This window comes from Dipodomys merriami, unplaced genomic scaffold (genome assembly GCF_024711535.1).
Source record: "Dipodomys merriami isolate MVZ:Mamm:240054 unplaced genomic scaffold, mDipMer1.0.p SCAF_25, whole genome shotgun sequence".
In the NCBI taxonomy this organism is placed as follows: domain Eukaryota; kingdom Metazoa; phylum Chordata; class Mammalia; order Rodentia; family Heteromyidae; genus Dipodomys; species Dipodomys merriami.
In genome coordinates, this window is record NW_027203937.1 from 15,037,425 (window position 1) to 15,057,614 (window position 20,190).

At 55.1% G+C, this 20,190-nt stretch overlaps 1 protein-coding gene across 1 annotated transcript; it reads left to right on the forward strand.

The window, feature by feature from the left end:
• The first annotated feature begins 331 nt into the window (after positions 1–331).
• Positions 332–19,764, forward strand: Wnt11 (Wnt family member 11). Its single transcript, XM_070034662.1, has 6 exons — positions 332–596; positions 3,921–4,101; positions 11,927–12,162; positions 13,608–13,885; positions 16,462–16,754; positions 18,994–19,764. The coding sequence occupies exons 2-6, from the start codon at positions 4,019–4,021 to the stop codon at positions 19,166–19,168; spliced, it is 1,065 nt and encodes a 354-aa protein (XP_069890763.1). The 5' UTR covers positions 332–596; positions 3,921–4,018; the 3' UTR covers positions 19,169–19,764.
• The last annotated feature ends 426 nt before the right edge of the window (positions 19,765–20,190 follow it).

Genomic DNA, 20,190 nt, shown 5'->3' on the forward strand with positions numbered 1-20,190 from the left:
CTCCGCAGGTTGTGGTTCCTCGCCCCGTTGCTTCGAGGATTCCAGATGGCCCTTACCTGCGCCCCGCACGCCCGGCGCGATCGGCACGCGTAAACACCAGATGTGTTGAGCGACTTTTCTTCTGTAGCGCAACAGGGTGCGAATTCTTGTGGCGCGGGGCGGGCTCCGCGGGCCCGAGCCTCGGCGGGACCCCGCCCCGCCCCCGCGCCCGGCGGGAGCCACCCGGTGGGGTTTCGGCGCGCTGACGTGGGCGGATCAAAGCGGCCGCCCGCACTTTATAAAGCAGTTGGGGAGGCGGGCAGCGCAGATCTCGCCCGGCCCGGGGAGAGTTCCAGCGAGCGGCGAGCCCAGGCCTACCCCTCCCACCCCCCATAGCAGAGCTCAGCCAAAGGCAGCCCCGATCCGCACCGCCCCGGAGCCAGCCCCCTGCTTGCCAGGATCCCCGGCGTCTTTCTCCCTCCGCTTCACCGAGAGGGCGCCCTCTCCAATCGCCCGGATCCAGAGCGCTCCAGCCCACTGGGGGCCGCGCTTGCCACTCCGGAGGCCGGCCGGGCAGCGGGGCGCACGCAGGGCGCGCCCGGAGAGCGCCCGGGGAGGTGAGCAGTGGTCGTGGGCAACGGGCGGACGCTTAGCAGGGATCCGCTAGGGCCTGGGACGCCCAAGTCCGAGGGACGGGGCGACACCCCCTGAAATACCCTCTCCTCTTTGCAAAGCTCTCTCGCTTTGCCCTTTCGTGGCACTCCGAGAGTTGCCCTTAGCAAGACGCAGGGACCCTGGGCTTGGGGCCGGGGACGGAAAGGGGATGCGGGATGGGGTGGGCTGCACAGTTCCCGAGGCTCTCCCCGATCTCTCCAGCCCGGTCCGCCACCTCCAAGCTCGGCCCCCTCCCTCCCAAGTCGGTCGGCTGATGAGGTCATGCCCGAGTCATCCCGGGGGTGGGGGACTTGGATCCTGCGGTAGAGGGTTTGCGGTGGTGAGGCGGGGACTACGGGGTGGCCAAAGGCCGGAGGTGGGGGCAAAACAATCAGCAGCTCCTACCAAATCGGGAGATGGGGGGGGGACGCCTCCCAAAGGCAGCGGGGGTTAGGCAGGAACCGAATTTGTTTACAGACCTGAGCTCCAAGCTGAGGGCTGGGGAAGGAGAGAACCCTCCCCCACCCCTACCCCGGGGCACGTCTGGAGCCACCCCGAACATCTGGCCGAGCTCGACCCAGAGCCCCGCACCTCTCAGCCCCGGCGCCGCCGCCGAGGTGCCTCGGTTCCCCACCCTCTGTTTCCACTTGGCAAACACCGTGTCTCCGCGGTGACCCAGCGCCGCATCCGCAGCTTAGCAGACCCATCCCGAAAGATTCTTGGCTGGGGTCACAGCCGGGTTGCGGGCCGGGGCTCGCTGCGCCTCGCAGGTAACCTTGAAGTGGTCTCTGGGCTCCGCTTGGATCGGCCAGCTCCGTCCTCGCTCGCGCTTTGGACGCGGCCGCTCGCGCGGCCCCGGCGCCCGGCCCGGCCCCGGCGCGCTGGGGCCGGGGAAGCTCGGGCAAACGCTCACGGGCCCCGCTCGGGGGACACTGCCCCCCGCGGCGAGGTTTCTAGAGACCTCCAAACTTAAAGCCCTACGACCACCTGTTGGAGGCGCAGGGCTGGGGCGACGGCGATCGCGGTGCCCGACGTGTGCGGCTGTCCCGGGCGGGGACAGTCCCGGGGTTGCTTAGACCTGTTCTCCAGCGCCGAGAGGAAGGGACATCTACCTCTCCGCAAGCGCTTTGGGGCGGGCCCTCTAATGCGCCTGGCGCCGAGGGGGCCGCCACCCGGCTTAACGCCAGGGTCTGGGCAGTTCAGGACCGGCCAAGGCACCATAGATTGTCTTTCAGCGCCGAGAGGGCGCCCTCTGTACGCCTCATCCCAGGTCGGGACGTGGGGGCCCGGGAAGCGGAGGGGACTTGCCCCAAAGCCCCACAGCACCCGAGGCGCCTGCAGATCCCACCGTGAAGCCCTGTTTAGCGCCCCCTGGCGGGCCGGGGGCTCCGAGCGGCGAGGGCGCGCTGACCCGCAGGGAGCCGCAGGCTGAGGGTGACCCGGCGGCTCGCGTGGCTGTCCTGGATGTTCTTACATGGGACAGGAATAATCTGCAAGGCCCGCAGGCCCAGTCCAAGAGCTGCCTCCCCCAGCCACGAGCGGCGGTGGCGGAGGGAGCTTCTGGGACCTTTGAGGCTTCTCGGAAAGAGCCAGGCGTAGCTGGAGAGGCCTGGGTCCCTGTGTGACCCTGGGAGAGTTGGGCCGGACACTGATCCCCTGCTGTAAGTCCTGGAACCCGCCTCCGCCGCCCCCCCCTGCAATGCCAGTCCCCTCCCCACCCAGGAATTCTAGGCTTCTTGTGGGAAGCCCACACTTGTAGAAGAGGTACAAGAAAGGACAGTGATTGGATTTGCACGCACGCGCACACACACACACATGCAGCAGATAGATATTTTCTGATGAGGGCAATCGACATCTAGAACTACTGGAAAAGCGTTTGGATTCGGGATAGGGAGAAGGAAAGTGTTCTCATTCTTCCCCACCCAGGCTAGACGCATGCTTAGGCCAGGAACCTCCTTACTGAGCGTGTAGCTGCAGAGTGGGGTTTCGAATTGAAGTGGTGCTCGTGTGTCCGCGCGCGCGCACTGCGCAGGTGTACGGCCTGGTGAGGAAAGGCCGCGGGGAGAGCTCCGAGACGTTGGGAGATGCGTCCTTTGTGTCTATAGCAGGGGAAATGGGAGGCTGGGGTGGTCGAGGGGTTGCCCCAGCTCAGAGCCCGAGGAGTGCGCTCCTCCCGTTCCAGCGCCCCCCCATCACCAAGTCTGATGCCTCCTTTTTCCAACTCTGCCAAGCCCTTTAGAAAGGAATGCCTTTGTCTTTGTTTCTTCCTGAGGGAAGAAGGGCTGGGGGCAGCGGATGACTTCGGGGGGCGAGCGCCAGGTGTTGGTAAATTTGGGAGAAGCTGGGAAGGGAGTTAATGAGGTGAGAATGAAGAGAGAGGGGAAGAGCCGCGGAAAGCAACTCCGCGAGCCGCGGGCGGGCGGGCGGGCGGGGTAGCGGCTCCTCCACGGCTCTAGGGCACCTCTTGGTGGCCGGAGGCGGCATCGCGTGGGTTCTGAGCTCCTCCAGCGCCGCCAAGGTCCGGAGACCAGGCCAGTAGACTGCGAGATCCGGGACCCCTGGGCAGCCCTCGGTATAGAGAGCCGTGCCTTCCCCTTTCCCGCCCTGACGGAGAAACTGATGCCCAGAGCGATCTCCCATCTCCTCCTCCCTGCCCTCGTCTCACCGGGCATAGATAGACGTAAGGGCAAAGCGCCAGGCACGCAGCGACGCTCACTAGGCTGAGCGGCCCCGTTCCCATCTCCCAGCCTCAGTTTTCTCGTCTGTAAGATGGAAGCAGTGGTAGTACCCATCGGAGGACTGGTAGCTGTGAAGAGAACGTTCGATCGTGCCCAGTGCACAGAAGGGGCAAACAAGGAGCAGTGCTAAGGTCAAAGTAACGAATGAGATTGCGGGGATAACAACTCCGATCGCGGGACCCGGGGCCCGGATCTGCTGCCTGCGCCCGGGACCCCTGGCTCTCCCCAGCTTTTGGTCGGTGTGTCTGTGCCGGCTTCTCACTCAGCCTCCAGCGGCTTCCAGCTTCGATCTCTTCCACGCCGCCGGGTCTCTCGGTCGTCTCTGGTTTAGATCGTACCCTTCCCATCCCGGGCTGGTGGAGTCGTTCCTCACCAAGCGGACCCGCCCTCGGCCAGGCCCGGGCGAGCCCGGCGCGGTGCCGTGCGGGGCGGGAGGGGAGGCCCGGGACGTGCGGCCTCCCGGGTCCGACCCCTCCTTTGTAATTTGAATAAAACGCCTCCCCGCCCGGGCGCAGCCTTAACCCGCCACCCCGCTTTCCCCGACTGCAGGCGGCGTGCGCGCAGGACCGGCGGCGGTGGCTTTCGGGCGACGGGACTTCGGCGCGGCTTCGGCGGGGTGCGATCCCCGGGCGCTCCCGGGCGCAAGGATGAGGGCGCGGCCGCAGGTTTGCGAGGCCCTGCTCTTCGCCCTGGCGCTCCACACCGGGGTGTGCTATGGCATCAAGTGGCTGTAAGTAGAACAGGGGGACCCCCCCCCCCCAACACACACACATCTGATGGGACCCGGGCGGACAGCTAGGTCAGCCTTCCTGTGGATTGGGCGTGCGCGACAAAACCCGGGCGCCGGGGTGGGGTGGGAGAGGGGGGTCTCAGGCAAGTCTTCGTTAAGCTCCATTCCCTCCGCTGAGGGAATTGTCCGGTCCTGGACAGGGTTGATAAAGATTACAGATGCGTGGAAACCCTCCTCAGGGTTTCTGGGAAATGACATCCTCTCCAAGAGCCACAACCAAGAGGTTCTGCTCCTGGCACTGGGGCAGTTCAGGAGCTGGAGATCTGCCCAAACCCGCCTCACCCCTTCACCTGGGCCACCTCGGGGAAGCCTCCCTCCCCCTCCTGGACCCTTGTGGGGCTTCCATCTGTCAGAGGTGACTCTCTCTGGCTGCCTTGGATCTGATAAGAGGCCCCTGGGAGCATCCTGAACTGTTAGCGATGTGTCTGTGTCTAAGGGTCCTGTGAGTTTAAATGATCCCTGGAGAGTGTGGGTGTGTGGAGGGTCCCCCGGCAGCAGGCAGCAGGGGCCGTTCTGTTGGCTGATATGGAGATACAGGACAGAGGAGTGAAACCTAGCCTGTTCCTGGAGGAGCTATCCCTGAGCTGGGAGAGATAAGCTCAGGCTGTAAATAACTTCACCAGTGTCCCACTGCTTTGGGAGAGAGCAGTGTTCTTGGTGTGAGGGCCCTGAGGTCAGGAGACTTTCTGAGGGGTCACGCTCAGGGACCTGAGGAAGAAGATCCAGGGCTTGACTGTTGTAGAGCTGGGGGCTTTCAGCAGGTGGGAGCATGAAACTCACTCAGCAAAAGACCAGGGTGGAGAGTCCAGGACAGGAGCAGATCTGGAGCTGGGATCCTGCAGACCAAACAGTGGAGAAAGATTAAGGGGGCTAGAGATGCATGGGGTGGGGGGAGGGGCTGTGGATTAGTTAGAAGACTGGGCAGCATAGCATTGGGCCACCAACAGAGTCTCAAGGTCAGTGGCCAGCCTTCTGGGGCTGAGTTATCAATTAATTGATGACTCAGAGGGGACCCCCATTTTCCTGGGCTTCTTGTTTGAAAAGAGGTACCTGGGCCACAGGGCTCCACCCCAACACACCTCCAAGTTGTCCCTGTAAACTTGGAGAAACCACCACCTCCTTCTACTGGGAACCCATCCAGCAAGGCTCTGGTCAGGGCTCCAGAAGACTCTCACCCCATTTTGTAGACAAGGAAGTAAGATCCAGAGAAGGAAAGGGTCTCAGAGGCTAAGAATCGGGCTTGGGTGACATAGAGTCCATCAGGAAGCCTGCACTCATCCTGGCTCTGCAAAGGGGAAACTGAGGCTCTGAGACCCATGTGACTCATAGCCCCAACTTGATATGTGGTTTATGTATGCGGCCTGTCTAAATCTCCTGGTCTGGGTGGTAGGTTCTGCTGTTCTTTCTCCCTCTCCCTTTAGTCCCCCCCCCCACACCCATACACACTATGGGGTTTCTTACCTATAAGGCTGTCCTCAGTCAGTGAGGAGTAGAGGCGAGGTTTGTGTGGGCTGGCTGGCTGTGGCCTGTTGGTGGCCGGAAGCCGCAGGGTGAGTTGTACAGTGCTGGAGGGAGGCTGAAGACTCACCCCAGAGGATCAGCAGACCTGAGGACTAGGGTGCCTGGGCTTACTGGAGATGACATGGACTGAAACCATGTGGCTGACCTAAGGCACCCCTGTATTGTAGGCGCCCCCATCTGGTGGGCACCTGGGACAGACTAAGCAGGTGGGGTGGGGAAAAACGTAGAACAGATACCTGACTGCCCCCAAAATAATCTGAGACCCTTTAACACCTTACCACCGAAGCCAGCAAGGAGGGAGACAGTTCTCGGCCATCTACTCTTGGTTGCCATGATGGTATAGAGCAGAGGAGGATCACTCTGTAAACCTTGGTGGTTGCCCCATGGGAATAAAGACCCCAGGCTGGCTGGGATGCCCCTAAAGTCTGTCCTCTCTACTAGCAATGAGCTTGCTGCTCAGCAGGGGCAGGGTCTCTCTAGGAAGGGTCTCAAGTGACTAGAAGGCAGCTGCTGCCAGTCAGGGTATAAGTATTACTGGAGTCTGAGTTCCAGTCAGCAACACCAGGCCACTAGCCACTAGGCAGCGCTCAAACAAGACCCACCTCTCTGCATCTCAGCTTCTGCAGCTCCTCAGTGAGCTGGAAAGAGGCTTGGTTTGGGGTCTCAAAGGCCTGGTCTGTATATACTATGAGCAAGTCCTGCCCTTCTTCAGCCTCAGTTCCCCACTTACACACCAGGAGCTGGCAATGCTGTGAGAATTGTCTGCCAGCTTTTTGGTTGGCAAACATTACCGAAAGGGATGCACAGTGGGATTTGCATGCATAGCACTGGGCAGGGGTCTTGTAAGGTCAAGGCAGAACTGGATCTACAGGTTCCAGACCCTTCATTTGCCTCAGTTTCCTTAACTTACAGTATAGGAAAGGAGCTGGTCTAGTCCTCTCATGGCTTTGAAGTTCTGGAACAAATTCCTAGTGGAATTAGGACTCGTGTAGGCTCTGTGCTTGGAAGTTTCTCTTTCTTGGTCTTGTGCTGGCCCCTACCCAGCCTGACATGTAGGCGAAGAGGGGCAGGCATGAGGACCCCCAATTCCTAGGTCTAGGGGCTCACTGAGGAGTCCTGACTTGTCCTGAAGGGTCAGTGTCACCCAGGCCACCCAGGAGTAGCTGGAAGCCCAGAGTGGGAAGAGCATGAGGGTCAAACTAGATCCCAGGCTTGTGTTCCATCCCCCTTCCCTCAGGGCTCCAGGTTGGACCTGTGGATCAAGACAACTTGAAGAGTGGTGGGCAGGAAACAGTATTTCCACAGACTCTATTACCCTCCCATCCCCGAGTCAGCAGAACCATGGGGCCTTCCTGTGCAAGATCTAAGGGCCTCTATGCCAGTGTACAGCCCTGCCCAGGATCCTGCTCACTCTGAAGTGTAGTTATTCATCTCAGGATCTACTCAGCACCAGACTGTTGGTCTCTTTCCGACTCCCTGTGGGGGACACATGGGCCACAGAGTATGTTTCTGAGGCCTTGTGAGCCTGGCTGTGCTCCAGTGGTACCAACCTGAATGAATGGGTTGGTATCAGCACTGTGAGAGGCCAGATGGAAGAATTTTAGTGGCTTCAGGCCCTTTAGGGACTGTGAGATCTTTGGCCTGGGACCCATCACATTCCCAGGAGAGAGGGATGCTGTGGCAGGCAGGTTCAGGAAGGTGACTTTAGGGCTGGGTGCCCTAGAGCTTCCTGAGCATAGGAAATGAGCTCAGTTGACAGAGACTGGACAGGGAACGCAGGAAGGAGGCTTTATAGTATTCCAGGCCCAGATAACATCGTCCTGCCTGAGACCTTAGGCAGGAAGGCTAACCTAGGTGTGGAGATGGGCAGGCAGAGCGGAAAGGAGAGGCAGGATTGTGTCTTGGGTGATGAAGGGGTAGATGAAGCCATTTGCCCATCTGTATTAGCAAAATAATGTCCTAACCATGGGCATTGAATGTTGTGGACTGGGAAACCGAGACTGAACTTGCCATAGTCACATGGTAGGTGAGTGGCTGAGTCAGAACTTGAACCGAGAGACCCTCGACTCCTGAGTGAGGGAAGCCAATGGCCCCCTCAGAACTCCTGGCACAGGCCTCCCCTGTGAACTCTCTGTTCCCTCTTGTCCTTTCCTCCACCCTCTCCCCTATGCCCCCTCCCCTAGATAAACCAAAATGTTTCCAATTAGGGGTCTGCTGGAGCAGGCAAGCCTGGAGAGATGTCCATGCTGGTGACTCCCCCGCCTCCCGCCTTAATCCTTGATTACCTCCCCAAGGGGGATTTAGTTAGACTCGGTCATTACCACTAATCACCAGATGACCGCAGCGCCGGCCCTCCCCAGCAGTACAGCCGCTGCCTCCGCACGCTCCAAGGCCTCCTCCCTGCACACCGGCCATTGCTACCGACTGGCCAGGCCAGCACTCCTGTCCCAGCAGCAGTTTGCTGGGCACTGGCCTGGGCCTTTGCCCTGTCTCCGGCCCCCACCACCAGGAGCCCCAGAATGGATCCCACAGGTCCTCTTGCCCTCTGAGAGGAATTCTCCTAGCACCCTGCTTCTGGCTGGCTGGAGAGAGGGAAGGTGGGATGGAAGGGTTCATGGGGTCCCCACAATTTCCCTTCAGCCAATGAGATGGAGGCCTCAAGAGCCCAGACTGACCCCTCCTTGAGACAGACACTGCTCCTGGCTTTTAGGCACCGCCTGCCTGCCTGCCTGAGCTCCCTAGTAAAGGTTGGACTCCCATCGCCCTGCTTCTGAGTTGTGCAGGGGCCCAGGGAAAAGCCGGAAACATAGTGAGCTGCTTGAACACCCACTGGGCACTTGCTATGGACCAGATACTTGGTCCTCTATCCCTCGTGGGATCCTTCCATTTTAAATGGAGAAAACTGGTCCAGAGGGAAGAAAATTAGCCAGAGTGAGTCAGGGCAGGCTCGGGACAGGCTTTGTGGACAGCTCAGTGCAGATCAGGAAGACCCCCCCAAGAATAGGCTACACCCACCAGGAGGGACCACTGTAGAGGGCTGGATCTACTGGGCTGTCTAGCCTCAATGTCCTTGTCTGTGCCAGCAGGCTTGGCTAGGCTGAGCCAGGGCTTCCAGGGAGGGAGCTGTGGTACTGGGGGCTGGGCACTGCTAGCCACCAAGAACCCTGGGAGCTAGGCTGTGTGTGTGTGTGTGTGTGTGTGTGTGTGTGTGTGTGTGTGTGTGTGCAGAGCCCACCCAGACAGGGTTGTGGGGATGCTGACAGACTCTCTAGAAGGTGCAACAAGAGCCTTTGAATGGTTCCACTTAGGCTTAGAATCTAGGTAAGTCCATGCTGCAGTGGCCACTGCTGGCTGCTGGAGCTAGGGCACACCCAGCATATCCTTATTCATGATTTGGGGGTAGGGATGGGCCAGGGCTGGAGGGAAGGGGGACTGCCCAGGACACTCACAATGGGCCACAGGCCAGCTGAGTTATGGTGTCCTCACATCAGACTGCCAGCCCAGGCCCGCTGCCCTCTGTCTGCTTCCTAGGTCTACATTAGGTTAATGTATTTAGGGGGGTGATGTGTTATGGTAGGGCATCTTACAGGGAGAACCAGGAGGAATAAAACCAACCTACTGCCGGGTGCTGTTGGCTCACGCCTGTAATCCTAGCTACTCAGGAGGCTGAGATCTGAGGATCATGGTTCAAAGCCAGCTGGGGCAGGAAAGTCTGTAAGACTCTTATCTATAGTAAACCACTAGAAAACCAGAAGTGGCACTGTGGCTCTAGTGATAGAGCGCTTGCCTTGAGCTGAAGAGCTGAGGGACAGCGCCCAGGCCCAGAGTTCAAGCCCCATGACTGACAAAAAAACAAAAACAAACATACCAAAAAAACTACTAAGCCATGCACCAGTGGCTCTCTCCTGTAACTATATTCTTTTTTAAAAACTCACAATATAGGGAAGCTGCAATAAGTGAACTGCCATAGAGTGAGGGAAGACTAATCCTAGCTACTCAGAGGGCTGAGATCTGAGGATCAAAGTTCAAAGCCAGCTCACAGGAAAATCTGTGAGACTCTTATCTCTAATCAAAAGCGGAGCTGTGGCTCAAAGCAGTAGTGTGATAGTCTTGAGCACAAAAGCTTAGGGACAGTGCATAGGCCGGAGTTTAAGCCCCATGACCACTACCACCAACAAAATCAAACAGAACAACCTACTTTGTATTCAGCATAATATATTATCTCATTTAGCCCTTGCCTGCATTTTGTATTTGATGCTCAGAGAAGAGCATCAATTTGTCTAACACTATACAGTACATAGAGGGCAGGGCTTGTGCTAGAACCTAGGTCTACTCATTTACTGCAGTCCAAGATTTAATTGGCTCCAAGTCTGAGTATTCCAAACACTTGGAATTCATTATCTCATTTAAGTCTTTTCATAGAGAGACTTAAGTAGGAATGGCTATTGAAATAAATGAGGACTGTGAGACCCAGAAAGATTAGGTCACTTATCTAGGTCACACAGCTGGTGCTCAAATCTTGTTTTCATCTTTGGACCAGCCCAGAAGTTGGAACAACTGAACCTTTCCTGTTACTTGATGGCTTTATCCAGCCACTGAACTAGTAGCTCCTGGAGAAAATGATCTGTGTCACACACATTATAGATCATTTGGCTACAGGAGGAAACCAAGCATCAGGACAAACTGGATGAAGGCAGGTTGGTTGGAAAGTACCTTTTTTTTTTTTTTGGTCACGGGGCTTGAACTCTGGGTCTGGGTACTATTACTGAACTCTTCAGCTCAAGGTGAGCACTCTACCACTTGAGCCACAGTGTCACTTCCAGTTTTCTGTGGTTAATTGGAGATAAGAGTCTCATGGACTTTCCTGCCTGGGCTGGCTTTGAACCTCAGTCCTCAAATCTCATCCTCCTGAGATAGCTATGATTTTAGGTGTGAGCCACTGGCACCCAGCTGAAAGTCCCTATCTTATTTGAACCCATATTGGAAAATACTGTTTGTAGGTATAGACACTGAAGCTCAGAGACAATCAGTGATTTACTTAAAGCTCCACAGAAAGATAATGGCTAAACATGGGTTTCTAAGTTCTGGATCAACACAGAATTGAGTGTTCATTAACCCTTTAGTGGTAATCCTTTTTTGTGGGTATGAACTTGACAACATAATAAATGGGTTTAAACAACAAAGACAGAACATTGCTAACTTCTGTTGTGCAAATGGTAAGGACTCAATTAATAATACGAATAATTATATTATTATAGTCTAGCAGTTTGCATGGTTTCTAGCACAGAGCTGCCCAGTGCTGGATACATGTTGAATAAGGAGTAATAATTTACAGGTGTAAGAGAGCTAAATTAAGCAGTGGATGAGCATGCTTGGTGAACTGCAGACGTGGTCACTGTTAGTACAATTATCATGTAGGCAGGATGGGGATTATGATTATACATATGGTGAGAACTTGAGGCCCAGTCAAGGCCAGTGATGGGAGGGGGGCTCATTGCTCTGTGAGGGAAGCCTTTGCCTCCTGGTTTCCTGACTTCCTTCTAAGAACTATTCCAACGTCATCTGAAATTGATCAAGATGCATTGTTCTCACAAGCTGACATGTTGAATTGAAACCCCTTTGTACAACTACTTAAGGAGAATAATGACAATAATAATAATGAACCAGGTGCTGGTGGCTTGAGATCCTAGTTACTTAGAAGGCCGAGCTAGCCTGGGAAGGAAAGTTCTTGAGACTTTTATCTCCAATTAACCTCTAAAAAGCAGGAAGTGGAACTGTGGTTCAAGAGGTAGAACACTAGCCTTAAACAAACAAACAAAAAAGCTCAGGGCCGGGCACTGGTGGCTCACGCCTGTAATCCTAGCTACTCAGAAGGCTGAGATCTGAGGATCACAGTTCAAGACCAGCCTGGGCAGGAAAGTCCGTGAGACTCTTATCTCCAATAAACCACTAGAAAACCGGAAGTGGCGCTGTGGCTCAAGTGATAGAGCACTTGCCTTGAGCTTAAGAGCTTAGGGACAGCATCCAGGCTGAGTTCGAGCCCCACGACTGACCAAAAAAACAGCTCAGGGACAGAACCCAGGCCCTGAGATCAAGCCCTGGTCTATCACATAATATCAACAACAACAGCAACATTATATAATAAAAGTCCACCGAAGGGCTGGCTGGGACCAGTAGAGAATGTGGAGGCCTCTTACCTCTCGTTCCCTGATTTTCTTTCACTGATTGTTTTTGGGGTATGCAGGGCACTATCCAAGACACCTGCGGCCTTGGCGCTGAACCAGACGCAGCACTGCAAGCAGTTGGAGGGCCTGGTGTCTGCGCAGGTACAGCTGTGTCGCAGCAACCTGGAGCTCATGCGCACCATCGTGCATGCCGCCCGCGAGGCCATGAAGGCCTGCCGCAGGGCCTTTGCTGACATGCGTTGGAACTGTTCCTCCATCGAACTCGCCCCCAACTACCTGCTTGACCTGGAGAGAGGTAGGGACTGCAGGGTTGCTCCTTGCCTGTGGGAATGAATGAATGGATCCAGGCATAACTTCTGTGTTTGGATAGGTGGGTGAATTCACGGGTGGATGGATGAGTGAATAGATGGATGGATGTGCAGATGGACAAGGCATGGCTGGCTGGCTGGCTGGACCATGAATCATTCATGATTTGGGGAATGCATTCATGATTTGGGGAATGAATAAACATCGACGAGGGTATATATCAGTGCATATAAATGAACAACGGTGGCTGCAGTGTGCCCCAAGGCCACTGCCTGCTGTACTGAAGGCTCCCAGGAGAGGATCATATAGTGAGACTGCTACAGAGCCCACCTTCAGGCAGGCGGCGGTCCTAGGTGGTCTTCAGTCCAGCTGCTGGAAATTGCTATGAGGCACAAAGTGGTTAAGGGCAGAACAGCTGTGGAGCAGACTTCCTGGAGGAGGGAGGTTTGTGGGGAGGGGGGGTGGAGGGGGGGCAGGTACACAGTTTTAACTGCAGAAGCACCCCAAGGGATCTTGTCTCTTCTGCACGGTAAGACCTTCTCTCACGTATTTTCAGCATGGCAACTTTCCTTCCAGAGTTATCTGAACCACAGGGCAAGTCTGCAGGCTGCGTGTTATCACTGAGTTCTGCAGCTAAGGGAACTGAGGCTCCAGAAGGAGAAAGAACTGCTGGTTAAGAGACTCAGGAACTCTGGACTTAGGACTCAGCCAGGGCCCATGGCTCCCCATTTATTTCCTAGGATGATGTCACTGCTACATTGCTGACTTCAAACAACAAACAACAAAAATGTATTGTCTTGGGTTAGCCTGTGGCATAGTGCACCCCTGTAATCCTAGCAATCTGGAGGCTAAGGCAGAAGGATGATGAGTTTGAGGCCAGCCTGGGCCCTGTAGCTGCATCACATGGCCCATGCATACCTTGCCATTATGGTGTCTGTGTGTCCACATTTCCCTCTTCTTCTGAGGCATTGGTTCAGGGCATTTCCAATCCACTATAATCTCATTTTAGTGCAGTTGATCAGCAAAGAGCAGATTTCTAAATCAGATCACGCTCACCGGTCCTAGGATCCAGGACTTGAATCTATCATTTGGGGAATACAATTTAAACCCACAGCAGGCTCTCTGCATACTTGTCTGGTCCATCGGGATACAACTTCTTGAAGGACCTTAAAGTCTGGGCCTTCATTTCTATAAAGCATCCCCTGACACTGTATAGTGCACGGAGATGGGCATGCACAAGGGAGAGAGAAAAAGAGAGAGAGGGAGAGGGAGGGAAGGTGGGGGCCAGTTGTAGGTGCGGATGTAGGTGGACCAATACAATGCACCTGACCATCCTGGTGACCAACCCCAACCTGCACGGCCCCACAGTGAGGTGCGGTCAAGCAGGTCCTATGTCTGGGTTGGTCTTGCTGACCCGCACCTCGCATCCTGCAGGGACCCGGGAATCTGCCTTCGTGTATGCGCTGTCCGCCGCCACCATCAGCCATGCCATCGCCCGGGCCTGCACCTCTGGCGACCTGCCGGGCTGCTCCTGCGGGCCTGTCCCAGGTGAGCCCCCCGGGCCCGGGAACCGCTGGGGAGGATGTGCGGACAACCTCAGCTACGGGCTCCTCATGGGGGCCAAGTTTTCCGATGCTCCTATGAAGGTGAAAAAAACAGGATCCCAAGCCAATAAACTGATGCGTCTACACAACAGTGAAGTGGGGAGACAGGTAACCACCCACCCCACCCGCCCCAGAGGGTGTGCTTGGGCCATCGGCCAGAGAAGTGCCATGGTGGGCCCTATCGGGGTGGGGGATGGGCCCTGGCCACCCACACCCATTGTGTCTGCTGACCTCCCTCTGCTCTCCACAGCAGCTTGGGCTTGCTTGGCAGCCGCTGCTCCCACCCCTCTTCCTCCTCTTCTTCCTCTTCCTTCTCCTCCCCTCTCTCCCTCCCCCCCAAAAAATAAAGAACGCGGAGCTAGGAAGAGGATCAGGAGCTCTGAGTTCTGCCCTTGGCTGTCTGGCTGTAAGCTTCCTCTCTAGCCTCTGTTGTTCCCATCTATAACATGGCAATGGGGTGCTCAGCCCTTCCTGTAGAGAGAGGAGGGGGCTGGGGATGAGTGAACCTTACACCAGCAGTGGTCAGCTTGGACTGACTCAGGAGCTTCACCCATGTCCATCCACTACTAACCCCAGCCTCCAGGAATCTACTGTTACCAATGTTTCACTCATGTCCCAGCAATTGAACAGAAGCCTGGGTGATCGAGTGTGGTGGTGAATGATCAGACCTTTTTATTTTTTGAAAATTAAAAAAAAAAAGTCATGCCAATCTGCGATGCAGGCACTGTGCCAGGCACTTGCGTTTCTCTCCCCTGGTTGCAGCAACTCTGGACAGGTACTAATCCTCATCTTTCCACAGATGGGTGGGGAGAGACCCCAGGAGGACAGAGGGTTGTGTGCCCCAGCATCTCCTAGGTTTGTTAGCTCATTTTATAAAGGCATTGGATGAGGCCAAAAGGGTGTAGAGGGCTTAGCCGGGACACCTGGCACAGGAGAGCCACGTGGGTAGGGCTTTGTGCCCTCACCTCTTGATGGCTTCCCTCTTGTTGGCATTCTAGGAGTCCAGGCTAACCTTGGACAGTCTAGGAACTTGAGGCCAAATCCCCACCTTTGCTGGGGACTCAGTGCTCCTATCTCCCAGCTCTGTGAATGTCCCTATCTATGGGGACCCCTCAGAAACCCTGTACGCCCTGTTCTCACCCCATGGGCCATCCCTGAGCCTCCTCTGGAGGACCTTCCCCTACCTCAGTGAGAAGAGGGTGCTGGGGCTCAGGGCATGTCAGGCCAGCTCCTGGAGCTGCCATTCCCACCAGCGATAGGGCTATGTAAAGAGTAAATGAGACCACAAGTACAATGGCTTCCGCTGGCCCAATTGGTCTTAGGCTACTTGGGTCCTTCCCCCACCTTACACTGAGTCTGGTTTACCTTAGCCTGATGACTCACAGGCCTGAAGCCTGGGTTCTGTTCACTTCATTCCTCTGCCACTCCTAGGTTTGTGTAGCAAATTTCAGACTTCATACCCAATGCATTCTCTGGCTCCATACTAGCAGATGATGAAGGGAAAGAACTCCAAGTTTCCTTCCTTCCCTCTCTTCCTCCCTCTTTCTCTCCTTCCCTTCTTTCCCTTCCTTCCTTCCTTCTTTCCTTCCTTCCTTCCTTCCTTCCTTCTTTCCTTCCTTCCTTCCTTCCTTCTTTCCTTCCTTCCTTCCTTTCCTTTCTTGCTTGCTTCCTTCCTTCCTTCTTTTTCTTTCTCTCTCTTTTTTCTTGTGTCAGTGCTGGGGCTCTCTCTTAGCTCTTTGGCCCAAGGCTGGTGTTCTACCACTTGAGCTACCCCTCTACTTCTTGCTTTTTTGCTGGTTAGTTGGAGATAAGAGTCTCAGGGACGTTCCTGCTGAGGCTGGCTTTAAACCCACATTCTCAGATCTCAGCCTCCTGGGTAGCTAGGTAGGATTATAGGCATGAGCAGCTGGTGTCTGGCCTGAACATGAGTTTTCAGAGCCAATATTGATTTAACTTTTATAGCTTTTACCCCCTTTTGTATGTATCATCTCATTTAATCCTTTTAGCCTCTGCCAGGCAGGAATATAACAAAGAGCAGGAGAGAACAGGCCAGCTGGGAGTGGGAGGGGCCCCCAAGTACTCACCCTGCCTCTTCCTCGCTCCCTTCCCTTCCTCTCTCCTGTCCATCCTTCCCATTCCTCCTTATTGCCTTCCTTCTTGCTCTTCTTTATTGCACTCTGTCCCGGCAAGTGTTTAGTGAGCTCCAGGTTTGTGGGAGAGAAAAGGTGAGGAACAGTTAAAAGGCTGAAGCTTTGGAATCATCCCCTAGGACATGGATTAAAAAATCCCAGCTTCACAGTTTTCTAGCTGTGTAACCTTGGACCTGAGGCTCAGCCTCTCTGAGCTTTTGTTACCTCTGTTCTAAGAAGCGGAAACAGCATCCTTCTTGGAAGGGCAGTGTGATGATTAATCCTTATTATGTGTCAGTCAGGTGGCACACAGTAGCCACTTGATACGTGGAAGGTTTCAGCCCAACTAAGTCCACTCTTTCTGTCCTTCTCAGCCACTCTTGCCCCCAGAGCCAACATGACCTACAACCCTTTCATTAGAGCCAATCCCTTCATTCCTTGAGGCTGGAATAGGTGGTGAGTCTTTAAGAGCACCCAGCCATGTGGTGAGCCAGGGTCCCAGACAGGCCAGGGAAGGCCTTCTGGCTGTCCAACCAACACCCCGAATGTCTGCAGGCTCTGCGCGCCTCTCTGGAAATGAAATGTAAGTGCCATGGAGTGTCCGGCTCCTGCTCCATCCGTACCTGCTGGAAGGGGCTGCAGGAGCTCCGGGATGTGGCTGCTGATCTCAAGACCCGCTACCTGTCAGCCACCAAGGTAGTACACCGACCCATGGGCACCCGCAAGCATCTGGTGCCCAAGGACCTGGACATCCGGCCCATAAAGGACTCAGAACTCGTCTATCTGCAGAGCTCACCTGATTTCTGCATGAAGAACGAGAAGGTGGGCTCCCACGGGACCCAAGACAGGTAAGGGTTGTGCCACCCCAGCAGGCATACAATAAAGACTTCCTCCCCTGCTGCCCAGGGGAGGGAGGAGGCCTGAGAGGAGATTGACAGTCTAAGGCGCCCCCTTCAGGGCTCATAGGAAGAGTGCTCACTCTGGCCTGGGGAATGGACATTGGTGAGGTTCCCAGCATGTATTTCCCCCTGGATGAGAAGGGGTAATGACTGTGTAAGGAGACAGGGAATAGGAAAGGGCTGCCCCGCATGGAACAGGGGCAGAGGAAATGTGTGTCCAGTGACCACGTGAAGGAGAAATATCCTACAATCCATTACTGAGCAAAAAAGGATCTTACAGGCACAAAGGAAGGTAGAGGTGGGGAAGGGTCTGCCAGCCATAGCCCGTCAAGGAAGTGTGTAGAGCAGAGGGAAATGGAGGCCTCTGATCTATGCAAGCTTCTCCCATGCCTGGGCTGGAGCTAGGGTCTCCACAGCTAACCCAATCTTGGCTCTCAAATAGGAGAGAGGAGGGATCTATTGGTGACTACAGACCTACTATGTGCTCTGTGGGGCCACTGAGTATCCCAGTGGGCAACACTTCCTAAAGAAGGTTCTGGAGAAAGCTAGTCCTGAGATGAGTAAAATGAGTTCTGTGATCAGGTATTTCTGGGAAGTTCTCTTTGACCATCTACAAGGTACAAAGACGTATCAGAGGCCCTGGGGAAGCCGCAGTAAAGGACCCATTAAGCGAGTGTTTCCCAGAGATGCTTGGCTGGGGAAATCTTTTATTAAGGAGCCCCTAATAGCATTCCACAAAACTGGTGCTCGGCGAGGTTAAAGGAATATTGAGTGGAGAGCGGGTGTCTGGGAATGTGTTTGGCACATACTTGGTACCTAGCCAGCATCTGCTTCCTCCGCAGCCCACTTCCCTGTGTCCAGGAGGGGAGGGGTGGTTTGGGGCTCCATCCCCACAGGCCAGGGCAGCAGGCTCTGTGAAGAGGCCCAGGCTCCCATCTGGAGGCCAGATTGAGGGGTTCGGTGGAGTGAAGATGGAATAGGTCAGGCCAGGGAGACAGGAAAGAGCCAGAATCTGGGCTGGTGTGAGGGTGAGGGTGAGGGATTTGCAAAGGGGAGAGGATTCTAGAACACGGAGAGGCTGGGTATAGCCCACTGAATATTTCCATAGTGAAGAGAGAGTTCCCCTGGATCTGTGAATGGTTGTGTCCGAGAAGGGAGCAGCTTCAGAGCTGAGTGAACTTGAATTTGTCTTTCAGGGATCTGAGGCTCAGGCTCACTTCCTGCAGTGGGGGCAGTGAAAGTCCAAGTTCACTGTCCTAGCATCACCTCTTGGCTGATCCCAGTCTGCTCTAGGGTTTGCCCTGCACACTGGAAAAAACGAAGCTGCCCCACACCCATATTACCCTGGTTTCCTTAGCCTTCCCTCCAGGTCCCTTACAGCCCCCTCTAGGGACAGGCTTTGTGTCACTAGACTTTTACTTCAATAGCAAATACCCCAAACTTTGTATCTCTGCCTGCCCTGCCTACCTAGCTTGAGGATGACCCCCCTGAATCGCTGGCTTTTCACTACGTGGGCTGATGGCAGCAGAAGGGATTTCACAGGAACCTTTCCTGGCTCCTCCTGTAGCTTAGGGAAGGGAGTTAGGCAATTGCCTTAGTACCAGAGTTGATTGTAGACCATAGCCAAGATTGTCACTGAGAGCTTGAGCAGCCTCCACCCTGTGCTGGAGCTGCTTCATCTGTATAATGCACAGGAGTGGACTCTCAAGCCTCAGGGAGGTAAGACTATCCCTTTCTGAAGGACAGGGACACACAGGTGACTATCCTGTAGTAGATGCTTCTCCACACACAAGGACACTCTCACTCTTCCTGTGTCATGTTCGGTGTTTCAGAATTTATCCTGGGATTCTAAATGTAAAAACAGACAAGCACACACGACTTGCCCATCCATTCCAATACAATGAAAGGCTATCTATGAAGCCAAGGTTATTAGGGACACTGTTTTGTGGGTCCTTCCAATATTCAGAAGAAACAGAAATGAGATTATCTTCCAGGGAACAAACCAGCCCTAGCAGCTTATTAAAAACATTGAGGGAAAGTTAAGCACCCTTAGGGTCAGATTACCTAAAAGTTCCCTAATACCTTGCCACTTTTAAAGGGGCTCAGTGGGCAGGCTGCTGGGAGATGACCCCAGGCGCTGGGGGTAGGGGTGAATGGCACTGACCTCCTCTTCCCCCCCCACCCCCAGACAGTGCAACAAGACGTCCAACGGCAGTGACAGCTGCGACCTCATGTGCTGTGGGCGCGGCTACAACCCCTACACGGATCGCGTGGTCGAGCGGTGCCACTGCAAGTACCACTGGTGCTGCTACGTCACCTGCCGCAGGTGCGAGCGCATGGTGGAGCGCTACGTGTGCAAGTGAGGCCCCGCCCACAGCTGCTCCATCAGCGGCACGCGTGCGCTCTGGACTGGTGGTAGGGGGCACTGCCCCACCCGCAGGGGCACTGGAGCCCTATGGACTTCCTTGCAAATTCTGCATGCCCAGCGTGCTGTGCTTCTACTTGGAAGCCACCAGGAACAGAAGGCCTGGACAGAAGGGCCAGGACATCAAAGAAAACCGATAGGATTAAAAATAACCTGGCAGCCAGAGGCCCCCCGGAGTGCCCACACCACGCTGCCTTCCAGGCTGGCCTAAGGAGCCAGGGGCAGAGAGAGATGGGTGAGACTGTGCGGACTTGACCTTTGAAGTCCAGAGAGAGAGAGCAGCTTTCTGGAATGTTCTGCGGGGCCCTGGGCCCACCACATGGAACCACTAGCTTGGGTTGTAAATTTTTCTTTTTTTTTTTTTCCTTCTGGGATGTGGGAGCTACAGAAATATTTATAAAACAGCTTTTTTTGTGGGGGGTGGTGGCTCACTCCAGCTCCTCTTTATATATTTTATATATATAAATATATATAATCTATATTTTAAACAAGCTTTTGAAACAGCTGTACAAAATAAATGGTGAGCGAGCCCCAGCCTGCTCCTGCAGTCTCTGGCCTCCTCTAGTGAACCCAGCAGATCCTGAGGCTGGTGGAGATGAGTCTAAAGTTTCCAGGCAAGGCGGCTTCCGATTGATGTCCTGACAGCCACCTCCCCCTTCCTCTCACCAGGCCTTGGCCCCACTTTCTCTGTTAAGATCTCTTGGTCAAGGGTGAGGACAGACGTCTTGAAACATAAACCCAGCTGGCAGCATCTTCATTCCTCAGGGACACACACGCTGTGTAGCCACTACCGGCCATGTGGTCAGCTGCAAGAGGAAACCCATCCCAGGGGCTGGGCACCTTCAGGAGATGGTGGCAGACCCAGGTTTCAGCTAGCCCTAATGGGTTTTCTGTGCCACCCCGAGAAAGGTCCCCTGCCTCATTTCCCCATTTGTGAAACAGGGCTGGTGATGATTAAGT